Source organism: Drosophila pseudoobscura, chromosome X (genome assembly GCF_009870125.1).
Source record: "Drosophila pseudoobscura strain MV-25-SWS-2005 chromosome X, UCI_Dpse_MV25, whole genome shotgun sequence".
NCBI classification, from domain to species: Eukaryota; Metazoa; Arthropoda; class Insecta; order Diptera; family Drosophilidae; genus Drosophila; species Drosophila pseudoobscura.
In genome coordinates, this window is record NC_046683.1 from 50,109,142 (window position 1) to 50,124,864 (window position 15,723).

The 15,723-nt window shown below is 46.5% G+C and overlaps 3 protein-coding genes across 9 annotated transcripts in view; 2 read left to right on the forward strand and 1 right to left on the reverse strand.

Annotated features, from left to right (window-relative positions):
• Positions 1 to 15,723, reverse strand: part of shep (alan shepard) — a 161,291-nt gene that overhangs the window by 91,913 nt on the left and 53,655 nt on the right. The gene's annotated exons all lie outside the window — the stretch shown is intronic.
• LOC4812937 (uncharacterized) lies at positions 10,578 to 12,764 on the forward strand. Its single transcript, XM_001353668.4, has 2 exons — positions 10,578 to 10,836; positions 10,928 to 12,764. The coding sequence occupies exons 1-2, from the start codon at positions 10,745 to 10,747 to the stop codon at positions 12,666 to 12,668; spliced, it is 1,833 nt and encodes a 610-aa protein (XP_001353704.3). The 5' UTR covers positions 10,578 to 10,744; the 3' UTR covers positions 12,669 to 12,764.
• LOC6900638 (glutamate dehydrogenase, mitochondrial-like) lies at positions 13,091 to 14,989 on the forward strand. Its single transcript, XM_002134975.3, has 3 exons — positions 13,091 to 14,141; positions 14,206 to 14,610; positions 14,679 to 14,989. The coding sequence occupies exons 1-3, from the start codon at positions 13,173 to 13,175 to the stop codon at positions 14,892 to 14,894; spliced, it is 1,590 nt and encodes a 529-aa protein (XP_002135011.2). The 5' UTR covers positions 13,091 to 13,172; the 3' UTR covers positions 14,895 to 14,989.

The following is a 15,723-nucleotide window of genomic DNA, read 5'->3' on the forward strand; positions in this document are numbered from 1 at the left end:
ACGCCTCAGTCACGTCACTGGCAGTGGCAGTGCGGCACCAGAGTGAAAACTTTTCATTGTTTTCTCCTGTTTTTCAGTTTTGTTGGCAATTAGCAAATAACTCACATAATGTCCGCCGCCAATCGTTGCAGCAGGAGGTGCTTGCCGCTGCAGAACGTTCTGCAGGCCATGGTAGCGCTGCTGCTGCTGCTGTTGCTGCCACAGAGTGGAGGATGGCAATGGCAATGGGTACGAAAATGGTAGCTGCTGCTGCTGCTGCTGCTGTTGCTGCTCCCGCTGATTTCTGGCTGCCACTCCACCTGCTGCGAAATCACCTGCTGAATCATCGCAGGCACTGCGGGATGTTGTTGCACCTCCAAAATCGGCGGCAGCAGCACCAGCGCCTCTGCTATGCAAATTGAAATCCCAACGTTGCCACGGAAAACGTTGCATGTCGCCCGTAAAGCTGCTGTTGCTGTTGTCGCTGCTGCTGCTGCTCCTCCTCCTGTTGTTGTCGTTGTTCTTGTCCGCAGATGGAAATGGATTCATCGTTATGGATAGGGATTACAATTCCTGTTTCACAAACACAAACACAAACACACACACTCACACGATGTTCACGCACCGAACTCCGGGGAGACACTGACAGAACAGAAGACGTCTCTTCCCCAAGGAGCGTGCGAGAGAGAGAGAGCGGAAGAGACGACGCTCTCCCAGAGTCTCTTCCAGAACAAAAGAAACCCAAGACTTCAGACACTCCGATAAACATTTATAAACAATTGGAATGGAAAAATACAGTGTCATCATGATTTCAATGCGATTCGAGATGTGCAAAAATACGAGTAAGGGGGAGGGGGGAGGGGGGTGGCTACGAATTCAAAGAAATCTCCACAGGAAAGAGGTGTAGAAATCCTAAAAAAATATAAATAAAAATCCACAAAGAGGGATTATAAACTCCTCTGGAAGTCCTCTTCCATTCGGAAATTTAAGACCCAAAACTTTGATTACATTTCCCCAACCCCAGGCCATTCCCTTTCATTAATCTGTACGAAAACTTTTGGTTTCTGCTCTGCTTTATTCGTTTGTACCTTTCACCGTAAATGATTCATTTTAATGACCACCAAAACGAGCCACGGGAGCCACTTAGTCGACCATAATTCAAGGGCTCTCCCCCTCTCCCGCTCTCCCTCTCTCCCTCTCTCTTTCCTTTGCGCTTGTTGTGCCCCAAAACGTAATTTGGATTTGCATACGATATTTAGTATAGTATTTTCAAAGAAAAACCCATCCATGCAGACACAAACAAAAGAAGGAAAAGTAAATCAAGCGTGGAAATGTCACGAGGAAAAAGAGAGAGGGAGAGAGAGAATGTTTAAGGGCTTTTGGAGGAGGCTTAGACCCTTAAGATACACTAAGAGAAATTCTTTTGATGATATATCGATAATAACACTGGAAAAAAGTATCAAAATCGATAGTTATCGATACATATTTTCAATACAACACAAAAGTCGATACAAATCGATAACCAATTTGAATGGATATCGATCATTGGACATGGCTATATTAACTTTGCTGATCTTTCGATACAATATCGCACAAAAACCGATACAAATCGATAACCAATTTTTATAGAGATCGACCATAGGACCTTTCGACATTTACTGACGATTTAGTACCGCATAAATACCGATCATCAGAGCAACAGATGGCGCTATGTGTCTCTAGTGTTTATTTTATTTTTATTTTATTTTATTTTATTATTTTTATTTATTTATTTATTATTTATTTATTATTTTATTTTTATTATGTTGTTGAGGACAATTTTTGGTGAAGGGGCAGGAGGCACTGCTGCAGGACGTGCGTGCAGGCAGCATAGCATAGAGCTCTATCTATTGATCTTTTAATCATACTTTCGCTTAATTTTGAAGAATTTTTCACCCTTTTTTTGGACCCATGAAACCCAAGGACGGACATCCCCTTTTCCTCAGGGTGCTCCACATGTTTCTATCCTCTAATAAAAGTGCGAAAATCTACCCAAAAATCCCAGCACATTAAACTGCTTTCCTTACGTTCTATTTTTATATTTATTTCTCCTTTTTTTTGTTGTCTGCTGTTGGAAATTTGAGATGAATAAAAAAACGTTTAAATAAAATGAATAAATAAAATGGTTGGCAATTATTTAGGCTTTTAACATGTCAGCCACGTGGCAGCCACACAAACGGAAACGGAAACAGAGAGACACGAGGACACGAGGACACGGGACGGGAAGCAGAGGAGGGGGGAGGGGGGGGGGGGGGGAACAGAAACAGAATTGATTCGATAGAATGAAAGGAAAATATTCCACATATGTTTCGATCCGTCAGCAGAGGGAAATATGTTTAATATTTATTTAATTGCTGGGATTCATTCGTTTATTTTAATGATTGAATGCGATTACCCTAGGGTTTCGAATCTCACATCGATTGCCATTTATTTGCCGACTTTCTGTAGCTAATTTTCGAAATTTAACACAAGCCAGATCCTTGCCAGAGACTCCAGACAGACGGAGGGATAGAGAGAGAGAGAGGGGGAGAGCAAACAAAGTTAATTACAATAATGAAGCTAATTTCAAGCACAAGCAAAAGGAAAAACCACAAATTAGTCAACGAAATAGCGCCAAAGAAAAGTACAGTTGGGGCCAAGTGGAAGGCAGGAACATGGCAGGGAGGGGACGCCCTCTTTGGGGGAGTGGGGCTGCTGCAGGGGATACCTAAATCCTCAATCCGTAACGCATTTTTCGGCGTCTGGCTCTGGTCTTTGTCACCAGACCAGACCAGAGTGAATTTCCCAAATTTTCCGCATTTTCCCTCTGCCTTTTGCGGTCGCCTTGCTTTTGAGGCCAACTAAAAATACTTTTTTGGCTTTTATAATTTATGGAACGGTTGCCGCGCAGGAACTGCGACCTCTTCAACTCTTCATCCCATGCCCCCCCACGCCCTTCCCCACTGCTTTCTCCACTTTATATTTAATTAGTGCGTGCGGTGGGGAGGACCTCTTTCGTTGCTTCCTTCCCGCCTTCCTGCAGTGCGTGAGAATTCGCAAAAAAAACCAAACAAAAGGGAAGAAAAGTTATTAACTGCTCCGCTAATTATACATTTTTCAAGTGATACGCATTTATATTCATGCAGTTTTCCCCTTTCTCATTTTCCTTTCCTGGCAAAGGACCCGTAAAGAGCTTTCCTGGTAATTAATGCTACATTTTTTTTTTTTTTTTTTTTGCTTCTCGTTTTTCGTGTGTACCTCCCTCTCCCTCTCTCTTGCTGTTTCTCTCTCGCTTCTCGTCTTAATTACAGTGGATTATAAATATTAAAAACGGAAGCAGTTGGCCAGTAATCAGGACATCGAGCAGCGGCAGCGGCAGCTAAAAGGAAGTGCCAGACATTTTTATGTTCTGTTCAGAGCAGAGAACAGAAGGCAGGGCAGCCCAGAGGAGAGCAGAGACAGAGTGACAGAGAGAGAGAGAGAGAGAGAGAGAGAGAGAGAGAGCGAGAGAGAGGTGCTAAAGGGAGACTGAGAAATTGAGAAATGGCTGCTTAATGAGTGTCTGGCAAGGGGGTGCTAGGGGGCAAGGGAGGGGGGAATATCAGGTTGAAATAATCAAAACGAATAGCTACAGAAACAGAAAAAACAACAACAACAACAAAAAGGATTTCCCCCATATCCTGGAGGAGCAAGCAATTAGCTGGCTGATTAAAGTGCTTCTAAACGATGGATTACCCCAGAAATTATCCAAGATTATCCCTGAAATATCAACTTTATGAAAATATAATTAATATTGGTAGGGAAATTCCTTCAACTAATTATACCCGATACTCAAAATGAGTATTGGGGTATATTAGATTTGTGGTAAAAGTGGATGTGTGTAACGTCCAGAAGGAATCGTTTCCGACCCTATAAAGTATATATATTCTTGATCAGCATCAATAGCCGAGTCGATTGAGCCATGTCTGTCTGTCCGTCTGTCCGTCTGTCCGTCCGTCCGTCTGTCCGTCTGTCCGTCTGTCCGTCTGTCCGTCCCCTTCAGCGCCTAATGCTCAAAGACTATAAGAGCTAGAGCAACGATGTTTTGGATCCAGACTTCTGTGATATGTCACTGCTCCAAAAATATTTCAAAACTTTGCCCCGCCCACTTCCGCCCCCACAAAGGGCGAAAATCTGTGGCATCCACAATTTTGACGATACGAGAAAACTAAAAACGCAGAATCGTAGAAGATGACTATATCTTCTAGAGTGCAAAATCTGAACCAGATCGTATAATTATTACAGCCAGAATCACGAAAACAATTTCACTCTTTCTCGCTCTGTCTCACTCTAACACACAGGTTTCATGGTCGGTTTTGCCAATTGCAAAATATGAGTTCAAGGATCTCAGAACCTATAAAAGCCAGAACAACCAAATTTGGTATCCACACTCCTGTGATATCGGACCTTGACCGTTTCCTGTCCAAATTTCGCCACACCCCCTTCCGCCCCCGCAAAGGACGAAAATCTGAGGCAACCACAAATCTCAGAGACTATTAAGGCTAGAGTAACCAAATTTGGTACACACACTCCTTTAAGATGTCACTATAAAACGTATATCTCAGAATTTCGCCCCACCCCCATCCGCCCCCACAAAGGACGAAAATCTGTTGCATCCACAATATTGCAGATTCGAGAAAACTAAAAACGCAGAATCATAGATAATGACCATATCTATCAGATTGGTGAATCTGGATCAGATCAGATCATTTTTATAGCCAAAAGGAACAAATCAATTTGCAGTGGCTACGCAGCGCGTAGCTCAGACTGATTTTCTGTCTCTCTCGCACGCACTCTTTGTCGTGTCGTTTAATATTAGCGGCGTCTGCCGGAGGAGAGCCATACTGACTTAGTATCGGGTATAACCGTAGAGTTGCGGTGTCCGCAGCAACTCACAACGTTCCACCTCGTTTTTTTTTAAATTCCTTTAAAATTTTCTAAGTATTAATGGAAACGTTTGGAATATTCCTGTGCGCCATTTATCCTTCCTTACATCACATCTGGCCGTTACATCTGTCTTGTTCTCCCTCTCTCCGTCCTCCCACCCACGGGAATTACCAGAGCATCTACAGAGAGTTTTTTGGACTTTTTAGCTTTCAGTTTTTATCAACAAAAAGTTTAAAAATATTTTATAAATTTAAAAATACTTGACTTATAAGCTACTTACTGTGAGATTTTGGAGGGGGGAGGGGGGTAGGCTATGGAAAGGACAAGGAGCTTCCTTCAGAAGGTCTTCCCTTCCCAGAGGAAATTTCCGCTTTTATTTCAGCTAGAAATCTCCTAATTTTTCTGCAAATTTCTTCCCAAAAAATATTTCATAAATCAGGAGGCAGTAAATCATCAAAAAAATTCAATATTTCCCATGAAATTTCAGTGGGTATTCCATAGAAAAAACAACAGCGATACAAAAAGTTATCAAAAAATGTGAAAAAAGGAAAATCTAGGACTTAAAGATGCTGTAAAATTGTATAGAAAAATATGAAACTCCCTTAACCCAAAAGGATCCATTTTGTATCCTGTTTTGTGCCCCCAAGAAAACTTCGACTTTTCGGCCCCTTTATTAGACAAAAATGTCTTGTTTTTAGCTCAAGTTACAAATTGAAAAGCAGAACAGCAGAACAGCAGCAGCAGCTGTCGATGTGAGGGTGGGGGCAGGGGCAGGGGCAGAGTGCTTGGGGTCACTGCTGCAACATCAAAATCTCATGTTGCCCCAAACAACGAGGAACGAGGAAAGCCATTTGCAACATGCCTTATGCCACACATGCCACACTCTTTTATCATCTCATCGAATGGAAACAGCAGCTGTTAACACATTGAGTGCTGGAAATTTTACACCCAAACCTAACAAGGGGGGCGGAAAACTATGGAAAATGTTGAGAAAATCCAAGGGAAAATCAAGTCTAAAAATAAGCAGATATATTAAGGTAAAGCCAGCACCAGGGTGGGAGGGGGAGGAGCAGCAAGAGGCATGTGTAGTACTGGACAATGCGGCGTATACGTGATGTGTGGAAGTGGACATTCCTGCAAGCCGTTTTGTCCCCACTCTGAAGTCCCGAATGCACAGTCAAGCGACAGGCAAAAAACAGGAGGAAAACCCAAAGAAAAGAGCCAGGGAAAAACAGGCGAAAAACGAGGGGAAAACCCTAAGAAAAACCAAAGGCTTTTCTCAGGTACAAAACGCAGTAGCCAGAAATAGAAGTGGACGAGGCTGAATCACAAGTGGAATTCAAGGCAGAACAAAGAAAAAAAAGGCAAGAAAGGGGATTGGGGGGGCATGGGGGCATGGCGATTCCTGCCTCAACTTTGACATTCTCTTCCCCTCTTCGCTCTCTGCGTCTCTCTGTGTGTTTGCCACACACACACACAATGGCATGTGGCATGTGGCATGTGACAGCAGGCACTGTTCTACGTGTGGGCGTGGCCAGAGTGAGTCCAAAACTTGTTTCCTGCCGCAAAATGATTTATGACAATGCATTGAAAAGTTCTCTATCTGTCCAGAAGTGGGAGAAGAGAGGGGGGGGACGAAGGAGAGCTGTCAATAGATGCAGGGATGAAGCGATTAAAGTTATAGCCGCTCGCTCTCTACCTCCCACCCACTTTTCGTGTCACTTATCTGATTTTCAATTTGCGACTAGAAATTGTTTAAGGCCGCGCAGCAGCAGAGCGGGAACTCAAGGCTGGTGGCAGGCAGGCAGGCAGGCAGCCAAATGCCAATAAGTTGTCATGTCCCGACGACAGCTGCAGCACACCACACCCCTCCTCCCCCTCCCCCTGCCTCTTTGGCATCTTCCCGCATCTCCATATCTCCTTTGGGCCACTTACACGTCTCTTGGGGAGAGAAAGGAGTCGCCGCGTAAGAGATGCAGTGCTCGAAGGCTCCTCCTGTCTGCCGTCTTCCGTTCCGTGTGGATGGGGGCGGGTGTGGGTGTGGCTGTGGAGGTGTGGAGGTGCCCGAGCACGTCTCTCATATGCCACAAGACGTTGCACGCTGACACATTAATGTCCGCAAAAAATGTTACTCCCAGAATTGCACAGAGACACGAGAAAGACAGAGATGGAAATATCCACCCGCATTGAGTCTACGGTCTACGGTCTCTGGTTGTGTGTGTGTGTGTGTGTGCACACCTGTCCACCTGTAATGGTTCTTTACCCCGTCCTTCCTCCTCCCCCTCAAACACACACCTGTACCACTCCCTCCTCCCCCACCTTTGCCACCCACAAAACTATCCCACCTTGCCGTTCTCCGTTCTCTGTTCTCCTTTTGTCGTATTTGTCTTATGAACTGTCAAACTGACATTCATTGAAGTCTGACATGTAATAAACGAAACGAAACGAAATGGAATGGAATGGATTGAAATGAAATGAATTGGGGCTGGAACGGAACCAAGCAGAACAGCGGATGGAGGGGGATGACAGGCAGGGAAAAGGGGAGAAACACAGACAGAGATGGAGAGGCAGACAGCGGATAGCGGACACCGCTTGGGGTCCGGGTACGGAAATATGATTTTTCAAACAATTTTCCACCTGTTACTGTCCAGATCTGCGATCTTTCCCTCCGTTTTTTGCATGTTTTATTCTTATAGAAAAATTATGGATATTTATAGAAATTTCAAGGGAAATTTCATGGAAACTTTGAGGCAAAAACTGTACCTATTAAATGTTATTCAATTTTCAAGAATTTCTGCTTTTCTTTGATGCTTGCGAATTCCATTTCCATTAGCGTTGAAAATGTCAAGAATTCTCCTCCCAAAAACCACGAAAAGCTAACAAAGGACTCCCCGAATCCGAGTCCAAGTCCGAGAGAGTACAGATTCAGGTGGAAACAATTTGAGGAAAGGGAGGGGAAAGACAGGGCGGTGGCGGGGTGGCGGGGTGGACAATGCATACAATAATGAGTTTGGGGAAATGCAAATAATTCGCAATGGAAATCATTATTGAGCACTGAACCGGAGAAAGAGAGGGAGAGAGAGAGAGAAAGGACTGCCAGCAGGCAGGAGAGCTACTGGCTCCAGCGGTCATCATTTTTGGAAGATTGGGCATGGGACTCTTCTGTGCACTTTTGTTGCACAAACACCAGGCGACAGTCCCCGGGGCGGGCCGGGGGCCGGGGCGTCGGCCCTCCCGTTGCAGCAAAAATTCGAAATACATTTGGGGAATGGAAAATGACTAAAGAAAATGTCCAAAAATCAGAGTCCAAGCAGCAGGAAGAGGCTTTCTGGTGGGCTGTGGGGGATGCTGGGGCGGGCAGGGGTGTGCTGGGGGATGCGGGGGCGGGCTGCTGGGGTGTGGCATGGCGATAATCGTTAAGCGATTTTCCCGTTTTCGCCTGTTTAATGAAGTGTTTCCGAAATGTACGGGGACTTACGTGGAAATTTATTGCACTCCCCCAAAGAAAAGGACCCACCCCCCCGTAAGGACATGAAGGAAATCTCAGGAAAAAGAAAAAAGGAGACGAGCAAGACGGCAAAGGAAAAGGAAATCCTCTTTTGAGGGCTGCTTGGGGAATCAATCTCCTCACATGGAGGGGTGGGGCATGCCTCTGCTGATTGGATGACATGGAATAAAAACGTTGCACACACAAAACAGAAGAAAATTGTTAATGCCACATGCAGTGCGCCCCGCCATCACCCTTCTGGACTAAGCCAATTACATGGATACCCCGTCCCCTCCCCACCCCACCCCTCCCTCAGACTCCAGTTCAAGCTTCTGTCGAAAAAAAAGGACAATAAAGGACTGGCTCGTAAATGCCATCACAGAAGGGGGGAAGAGGGGTCCAAGAAAAGAGGAGAAGGAAGCTTAGCTAAGCAGCTCTGGGATAGAGAAAAGGAACAGCACTGCTGCCACGTGCGTCTGCTTTTCAATAAACCGCACACACACACACACACACACACACACACACACACACACAAATAAGGAAACAAAAGGCAGCGTACAGAATTCTTTGCATACTTTTCTGGGACTCACTCAAGTGGCAAGCCACAAAACGACAACAGCAACGACAGTGGCATCAGTGGCAGCAATGCCAGCAATGGCAATGTGGCAGCAATGGTTCTGTGTGGCAGCCACAGCACTTGATGAGCTTTCCAATTACATTTAGCTGTTGCCCTGTTAACTGTTTTCTCTCTCCCGCTCTGTCTCTGTCTCTGTGGCACTGTGGCCGGATAAGGTATTAACTGCCGCCATCGTAAAAGCCAAATATACAACAGGAGGCAAAGGGAAGAAGGCTCTACAGCTGAAAGCAGGCCAGCTCTAGAGAGGAGTCGAAGCTCTGGATACCCTGGGACCCTGGACCCTGGAATGACACTCTTTCTAGAAGAAACCGTAAGAAAAGTACAGCTCAAGGAATACTCTATGGCGTATAGGATTCTTACTCCATTTTCTAGGGTATCACAATACCTTGCGACTCTTTGGTCCCTTGGTCGCTGGTTTCTGGTCTCTAGTTTCACTCGCATTCTGATTCCAAGTCCTTGGTGTGTGGCGCCATAAAAATTATCATAAGTTTTCCCCCGAGCCTCTCCGGAGCCTCTCCCTCCATGTGGCAATTTGTGTAATGAAAATCAGGTATAAACGAGCAGTGAACAGTCGAGAAAGCAGCGACTTCTGTCAGCAGGTGGTGAGTGTCGTATGGGAAAAGCCAAAGGAAAAGCTAATGAAAAGCTGCTTAAACTTGGAGGAGATAAGTTAATGAAATGAAAGCCAAATGAAATGGGAAAATAGTTTGAGGGAGGAAACAGCAAACACAAAGGAACAAAAACAAAGCAAAGCAAGCACCCGATCCATTTATCTCTCACCGAACCCGAGTACATTTACTTTATTCGCTTGCGAGATCTCTGCCTGATTCGTGTCTTCGGCTGAATCCGTACATGAACGAGCGTGTCTCACAACGACAGAGAGAGAGAGAGAGCAAATGAGCTTAGGCTAAGGCTCTCCCCCCCCCCACCCCGCGCGCAGTGGCATTTGTTCAGAGCTTATCTCCTGAGCAAAAGCACGGGTTTCGGCAGGCTTACTCTCTTTCGGTTCTGCTTTTACGCTCGACCCTCAGTAGCGCTGTGACGCATTGATGAGCAAGAGAGAGAGGAACTGTAAAGAGCTGTAAAAAGAGTGCAGGCCGGCAGCTTGCGATTGACAAAACAGATTGCAAGAAAAGGAGACGCACAAGAACTACGATCGAACTTTCTGAAAGTTTTACTTACTTAACTTTCGGTAAAACGGCAAAAAGCAACACGAAAGAGTACGATGGAAGAGGAAAATACTCTTTTGAGGGCTGCTTGGTGGAACAATCTCCTCTCATGAAGAGCAGCAGGCGTAGAGGTATGGGGAATGGAAAATTCGTTTTTACAGAACACAGATTTGCAGTAAATTTATCCATTTTACATTTTATTATTATTACATTTTACAACAAACTTTGTTGTACAGAAGTTCGACTACATCGATACATCGGATACCCTTTAAATTCCAGTCAAACTAAACATAAAAATGTTTCACCAATCAAAGCCTATGACGAGTATTTCTACGTTTCTCCCCAACAAGTAACCTTCTGCCAAAAAGTCTAAGGCTTAATAATACCCTTTAAAATCATTTCATTTCATTCCATTTCATAGTCTCAACGAGAAACAAACCAAACGATTGGCATTCAAATACTCGATAAATTATTTGTTGTAAAATAAACATAGATTTTTGTCTCGGATTTAAGTTTTTGTAGAAAAAAATGGCAACGAATCCCAGCTCCAGCACTGGCAAACGTGTGAAGGGTGGTGCATGCTGCGAGCCACCGCCGGCCTGTTGTCCAGAACCTCCACGGTATGTACAGGGTGCCCTCTGTACCCTCCCCTATCTGTGTATCTGTATCTGTTGTTTGACCCCCCCCCCCCCCCCCCCCCCCCACCGCCAGTGAACGATTCTGTCATGTGCCGGAATTCAGTCCCTGCTCTGCGCAAATGTGCAAGTATTTTGGGGGCCACGATGATCCCTTCTACCCGCCGTTGGACAGCAAGGAGTGTGGTCGGAGTCGTCGCGGCAACTACGACAGATCCCTGGGCTACCCGATCGGTGTGGTGGCCAGCAGCAACCCGGTCAAGTCGGGCATCGCCAATCAGGAGTGTGTACGCTACGCGGGCAACCTCAAGGGCTTCGCCCACAGCTACTATACGCGACGGGACGAATGGCTGCCGGCGATGATCGACCAGGTGGTCGCCGAGGGTCAGGTGCTGTTCAGCGATTCCGAGGGCATGGAGATGGCCAACGACTCGGTGAATGCCGAGGTCTACGACGAGAATGAGCAGCGGGTGACGCGCCACTTCAAGATCAACGAGTTCGAGTTCGCCATGGAACTGGAGCCGCCCATCGAGATGCCCGACTATCCGAATATCATCACGAATCTGCGCCGGATCATGCGCGCCTTCTTCAAGCACGTGAAGTACGGCCTCTTCTGGACGGCCAACTGGTATCTGCTGATCTGGAAGGAGAAGGGCGTTTGGATGGTCCTCGATCTCAATGGACGCGACACGGACACCCTGAAGGCGAATCAGGACAGCGGGTTTCCCGTGCTGCTGGCCTTCAAGTCGCTCGATAATGTCATCTGGCTGATCAAGAAGGAGAGCAATCTCGAAAAAACCGAGAGATTCACGCTGCGGGAGATCATCGTGGTGCGCCTTGTCACTCCCGGGGGCCCCGGGATCGAGGCACGCTCCTTCGATCGCGAGCATGGCGTGCGAATGAGCGAATTTGATGTGATTGCCTCCGATTATGCGTACGTCAAATCGAATCTACATCTGACACTCAATCCGAAGGATGCCCTGCGCAATCGCAGCGCCCTCCCGGTGGCCGTGGCCTCGGCTGTCGCCTCGAAGATCGATCATCCTGCCACCTGGGACCAGAAAACCTACGACAAGGTCATGTGCTATGGCGTCAACATGTGCAAGAACTGCTGGGAGCCGTGCAACGATCTCAACCAACCGATGGACCTCGACACGTTTCCGCGGCAGATCCGCATGGGCCAGTTCGTGGCCGAGATCCTGCTCTCGCCCAACATTTTCGAGGGCTGGTGGAAGTGCGTCCCGATGTACAAGTTCAACGACTTCCATCTGATGCTGGAGAAGGCCCTGGAGGAGAACGACTACGTGATCTTTCAGATCAACAATCAGATGTACTCGCTGTGGAAGAAGGGGGACTTCATCTACCTGATGGATCCCTATCGGCACCACATTGTCGGACGCATACTGGAGGAGGGCGAGGATCCCAAGAGCGCCTCGGTGCGGATGTTCGGCAACATCGATCGCCTGCTGAGTGTCTTCCATCAGGTACTCCTGGAGTCGAATCGGTCGGCCATCTTTCACATCCACGGCCTGAAGATCCGCAACATCACCGAGTGCCCGCCGGGCACGGCACCGGCCCTCCTGCCCGCCGACCAGGAAGTGGACGTGGCCTCGCTCAACGAGAACATCCGCTTCGATGAGAACTACGACAAGTGTCTGGAAGAGCTGGGCGACATCAGTGACTACGAGGAGGATCTGGCCTCCGAGATCGAGCCCATTGTCGAGATTAGCTCCTCGGAGGAGATGGTCGAGGAGGAGGAGGGCGGCGAGGGCGAAGGCGGTGGCGGTGCCGAGGAGGACGAGGACGACGAGGATTAGGTTAAGAAATTATTTGTAAAACATTTTGATGCCTAAATTTCAGATATCAGAGGTTATCGCGGCTATCGAAAATAAAAGCTAAATAAATCAAAGGAACATTTTGTTATCGATTATCAAAAAACAAATCAAATCTGTGGCAGACATTTCTATCGATTAGATCGCTTCGATTATCGAAAATAATATTGAATTTATTGTTTATCGATATTTGTATCGAAAAGAAAAGTTTAAATACCGCCTTAGTATATTTTATCGATAAAAACATATAAAAATCGTTGGAATACCTGGCTATCGATACACAAAAACAATTTATTATTGGAATTTGTACTTGTCGATAGTGAAAACGGAACAAACACTGCCCTAAATCGATAGCAGGGAGATTCAAGTGCCATGGCATATGTTTAAAGCTCAGTTGATGCCTAAATCCCATAACTATCGATAGTTTGTAATGGAAACACTTGTGCTTTGATCCTTCCTTCAATAGAACACGAAAAAAATGCCATAAAAATGCTTCGAAAGCTGCGTAAATATCCTCGAGAATTCACGAAGATCAGCGTTCAGCCATGGCATCGACGGCTGCACAAGGTCCCCGAGCATTTGCAGAAGGTGGAGACCGAAAAGGATCCCGAATTCTCGTCGATGGTCATGTACTACTACCACAAGGCCGCCCAGCTGCTGGAGAAGGAACTGATCCGCCAGATGGACGTGTACTCGTACATGACGGCCGAACAGAAGTCGCAGCGAGTGGAGGGGATCCTGCTGAGGATCGGGAGTGTGAACACCGCCCTGGAGGTGAACTTCAGCATCAAGCGGGAGGATAGGTACGAGGTGATCACAGGGTATCGGGCCCATCACTCACTGCATCGACTGCCCCTCAAGGGTGGTATTCGCTATGCCACAGACGTGACCGGCAGCGAAGTGAAGGCCCTGGCCGCCATCATGTCCTTCAAGTGCGCCTGCGTGAACATCCCCTTTGGGGGCTCCAAGGGCGGCATTTGCATCGACCCCAAGCGATATTCCTTCGACGAGCTGCAGACCATCACCCGCCGCTACACGATGGAGCTCCTCAAGCGCAATATGATAGGTCCTGGCGTGGATGTCCCTGCCCCGGATGTGAACACCAGTGGCCGGGAGATGGCCTGGATGGAGGACCAGTACAGCAAGACCTTCGGCTTCAAGGACATCAGCGCCAAGGCCATTGTCACGGGGAAGCCGCTCAGCTCGGGCGGCGTCCGCGGACGGGAGTCTGCCACGGGACGAGGCGTCTGGAAATCTGCGGACATCTTTCTGCAGGACAAGGACTGGATGGATCAATTGGGCTGGCAGACGGGCTGGAAGGACAAACGGATTGTCGTCCAGGGATTCGGCAACGTGGGCTCCTTTGCCTCAAAATTCGCCTTCGAAGCGGGCGGGAAAATTGTGGGCATCAAGGAGTCGGATGTCTCGCTCACGAACCCCGACGGCATCGACATTGAAGTGAGTTCTGAAGCTGAAGTTCCTTAAAGCTGGAGTTTTCCCACGATATCTGTCCATTCCCCAGGATCTTTTGGCCTATAGAGGCGAAAAAGGTAGCCTCAAAGGTTACCCTAAGGCGGAGGAATCGAAGGAGGATCTTCTGCTCGCCGATTGTGAGATTTTGATACCGTGTGCCACACAAAAGGTCATCACCAGCGAGAATGCCAAGGACATCAAGGCAAAGTTCATACTGGAGGGCGCCAATGGGCCGACGACCCCGGCCGCGGAGAAGATCCTCATCGATCGTGGGGTTCTCATCCTTCCCGACATGTTCTGCAATGCCGGCGGCGTGACGGTCTCCTATTTCGAGTATCTGAAGAACATCAATCATGTGTCCTACGGCCGGATGAGTGCCAAACGCATCTCTCAGACCATCAATGCCCTGTTCGACTCGATTAACGAGTCGCTCAGTAAATGCGACATCATATGTGTGAGTTTTTGTACACAGAATTATCCAGATATATTCCCTTGATCTGTCACGATATGTTATCCATCCAGCCACACATTGAGCCCAGCGAGCGACTGAAACGCTTTCGTGATGCCCGCGAGGAGGATATTATCGATGCTGCCCTTCAAACCGTCATGGAAATGTCCGCTCTGGGCATCAAGAAGACTGCCATTAAATTCAATATCCGCAAAGATCTACGAACGGCCGCCTATATCTGGTCCACCCTGAAGATATTCCAGGTGATGGATGGTTCGGGAATGTGGTAACTCCCTTGATATATTGCCACCGATAAGAAACACTATATAAATCGTAGTAACACATTTTAATCGATACAAAATAAATAAATAAATCTAAGGAATGATTGATAAAACTGAATAAATCAAGGGAATGCATTGTTATCGATAAGAAAACTAAATAAAAAATAAATAAATCAAATGAATTCATTGTTATCGATAAGAAAAACAACATAAATCTTTGTTTAACATTGTTATCGATGAAAAATAAAGGAATAAGGAATGCATGTTTATAATTAATTTTTATCGTGTGAAGCATTGTTATCGATAAACAGTAAAAATACTGTAAAATCGATCATCAACACTGAATAAATCAATTTTATTCTTATCGATTACAAATACAACATAAATCGTTTGATTACATTGTTATCGGTCATCGAGACACACTGAATCGCTGGTATATCTGTTATCGATAGTAAAAATACGTGGAAAACTTTTCTAAATCCATGCGATAAAATGGTATTCCTTTAAAGAATTTATATCTTATAGCTTTTCCATATCTAAATTTGTATCCGCCCCATCCTTCTGTTGCCACATTTTGTTAACAAGCGAAACACTAAAAAAATCATGTAAGTGAGAGGAAAAACAGAGAGCGAGAGGTGGAAAGCCGGGCCAAAACATGGGAGAAAAGGAGACAGGGGCAGAGGGGAATGCCCCTCCTGCCAGGGGACAAAAACATTTTGAATTAAATGTCACGTTTTGCTGGGCGTAAAGTCGCTTGTTCCATCGTGCAACAAACAATGAGCGGCAACAACGAGAACGACGACACCGACAACTGACTGAAGGCGACTAAAATAGTAGT

Coding starts and splice junctions, on each gene's coding strand:
- LOC4812937 (XM_001353668.4), top strand. CDS start 10,745: ATGGCAACGAATCCCAGCTCCAGCACTGGCAAACGTGTGAAGGGTGGT. Junction 10,837..10,927: donor TGTTGTCCAGAACCTCCACG/GTATGTACAGGG, acceptor CCCCACCGCCAG/TGAACGATTCTGTCATGTGC.
- LOC6900638 (XM_002134975.3), top strand. CDS start 13,173: ATGCTTCGAAAGCTGCGTAAATATCCTCGAGAATTCACGAAGATCAGC. Junction 14,142..14,205: donor CCGACGGCATCGACATTGAA/GTGAGTTCTGAA, acceptor TCCATTCCCCAG/GATCTTTTGGCCTATAGAGG. Junction 14,611..14,678: donor GTAAATGCGACATCATATGT/GTGAGTTTTTGT, acceptor TTATCCATCCAG/CCACACATTGAGCCCAGCGA.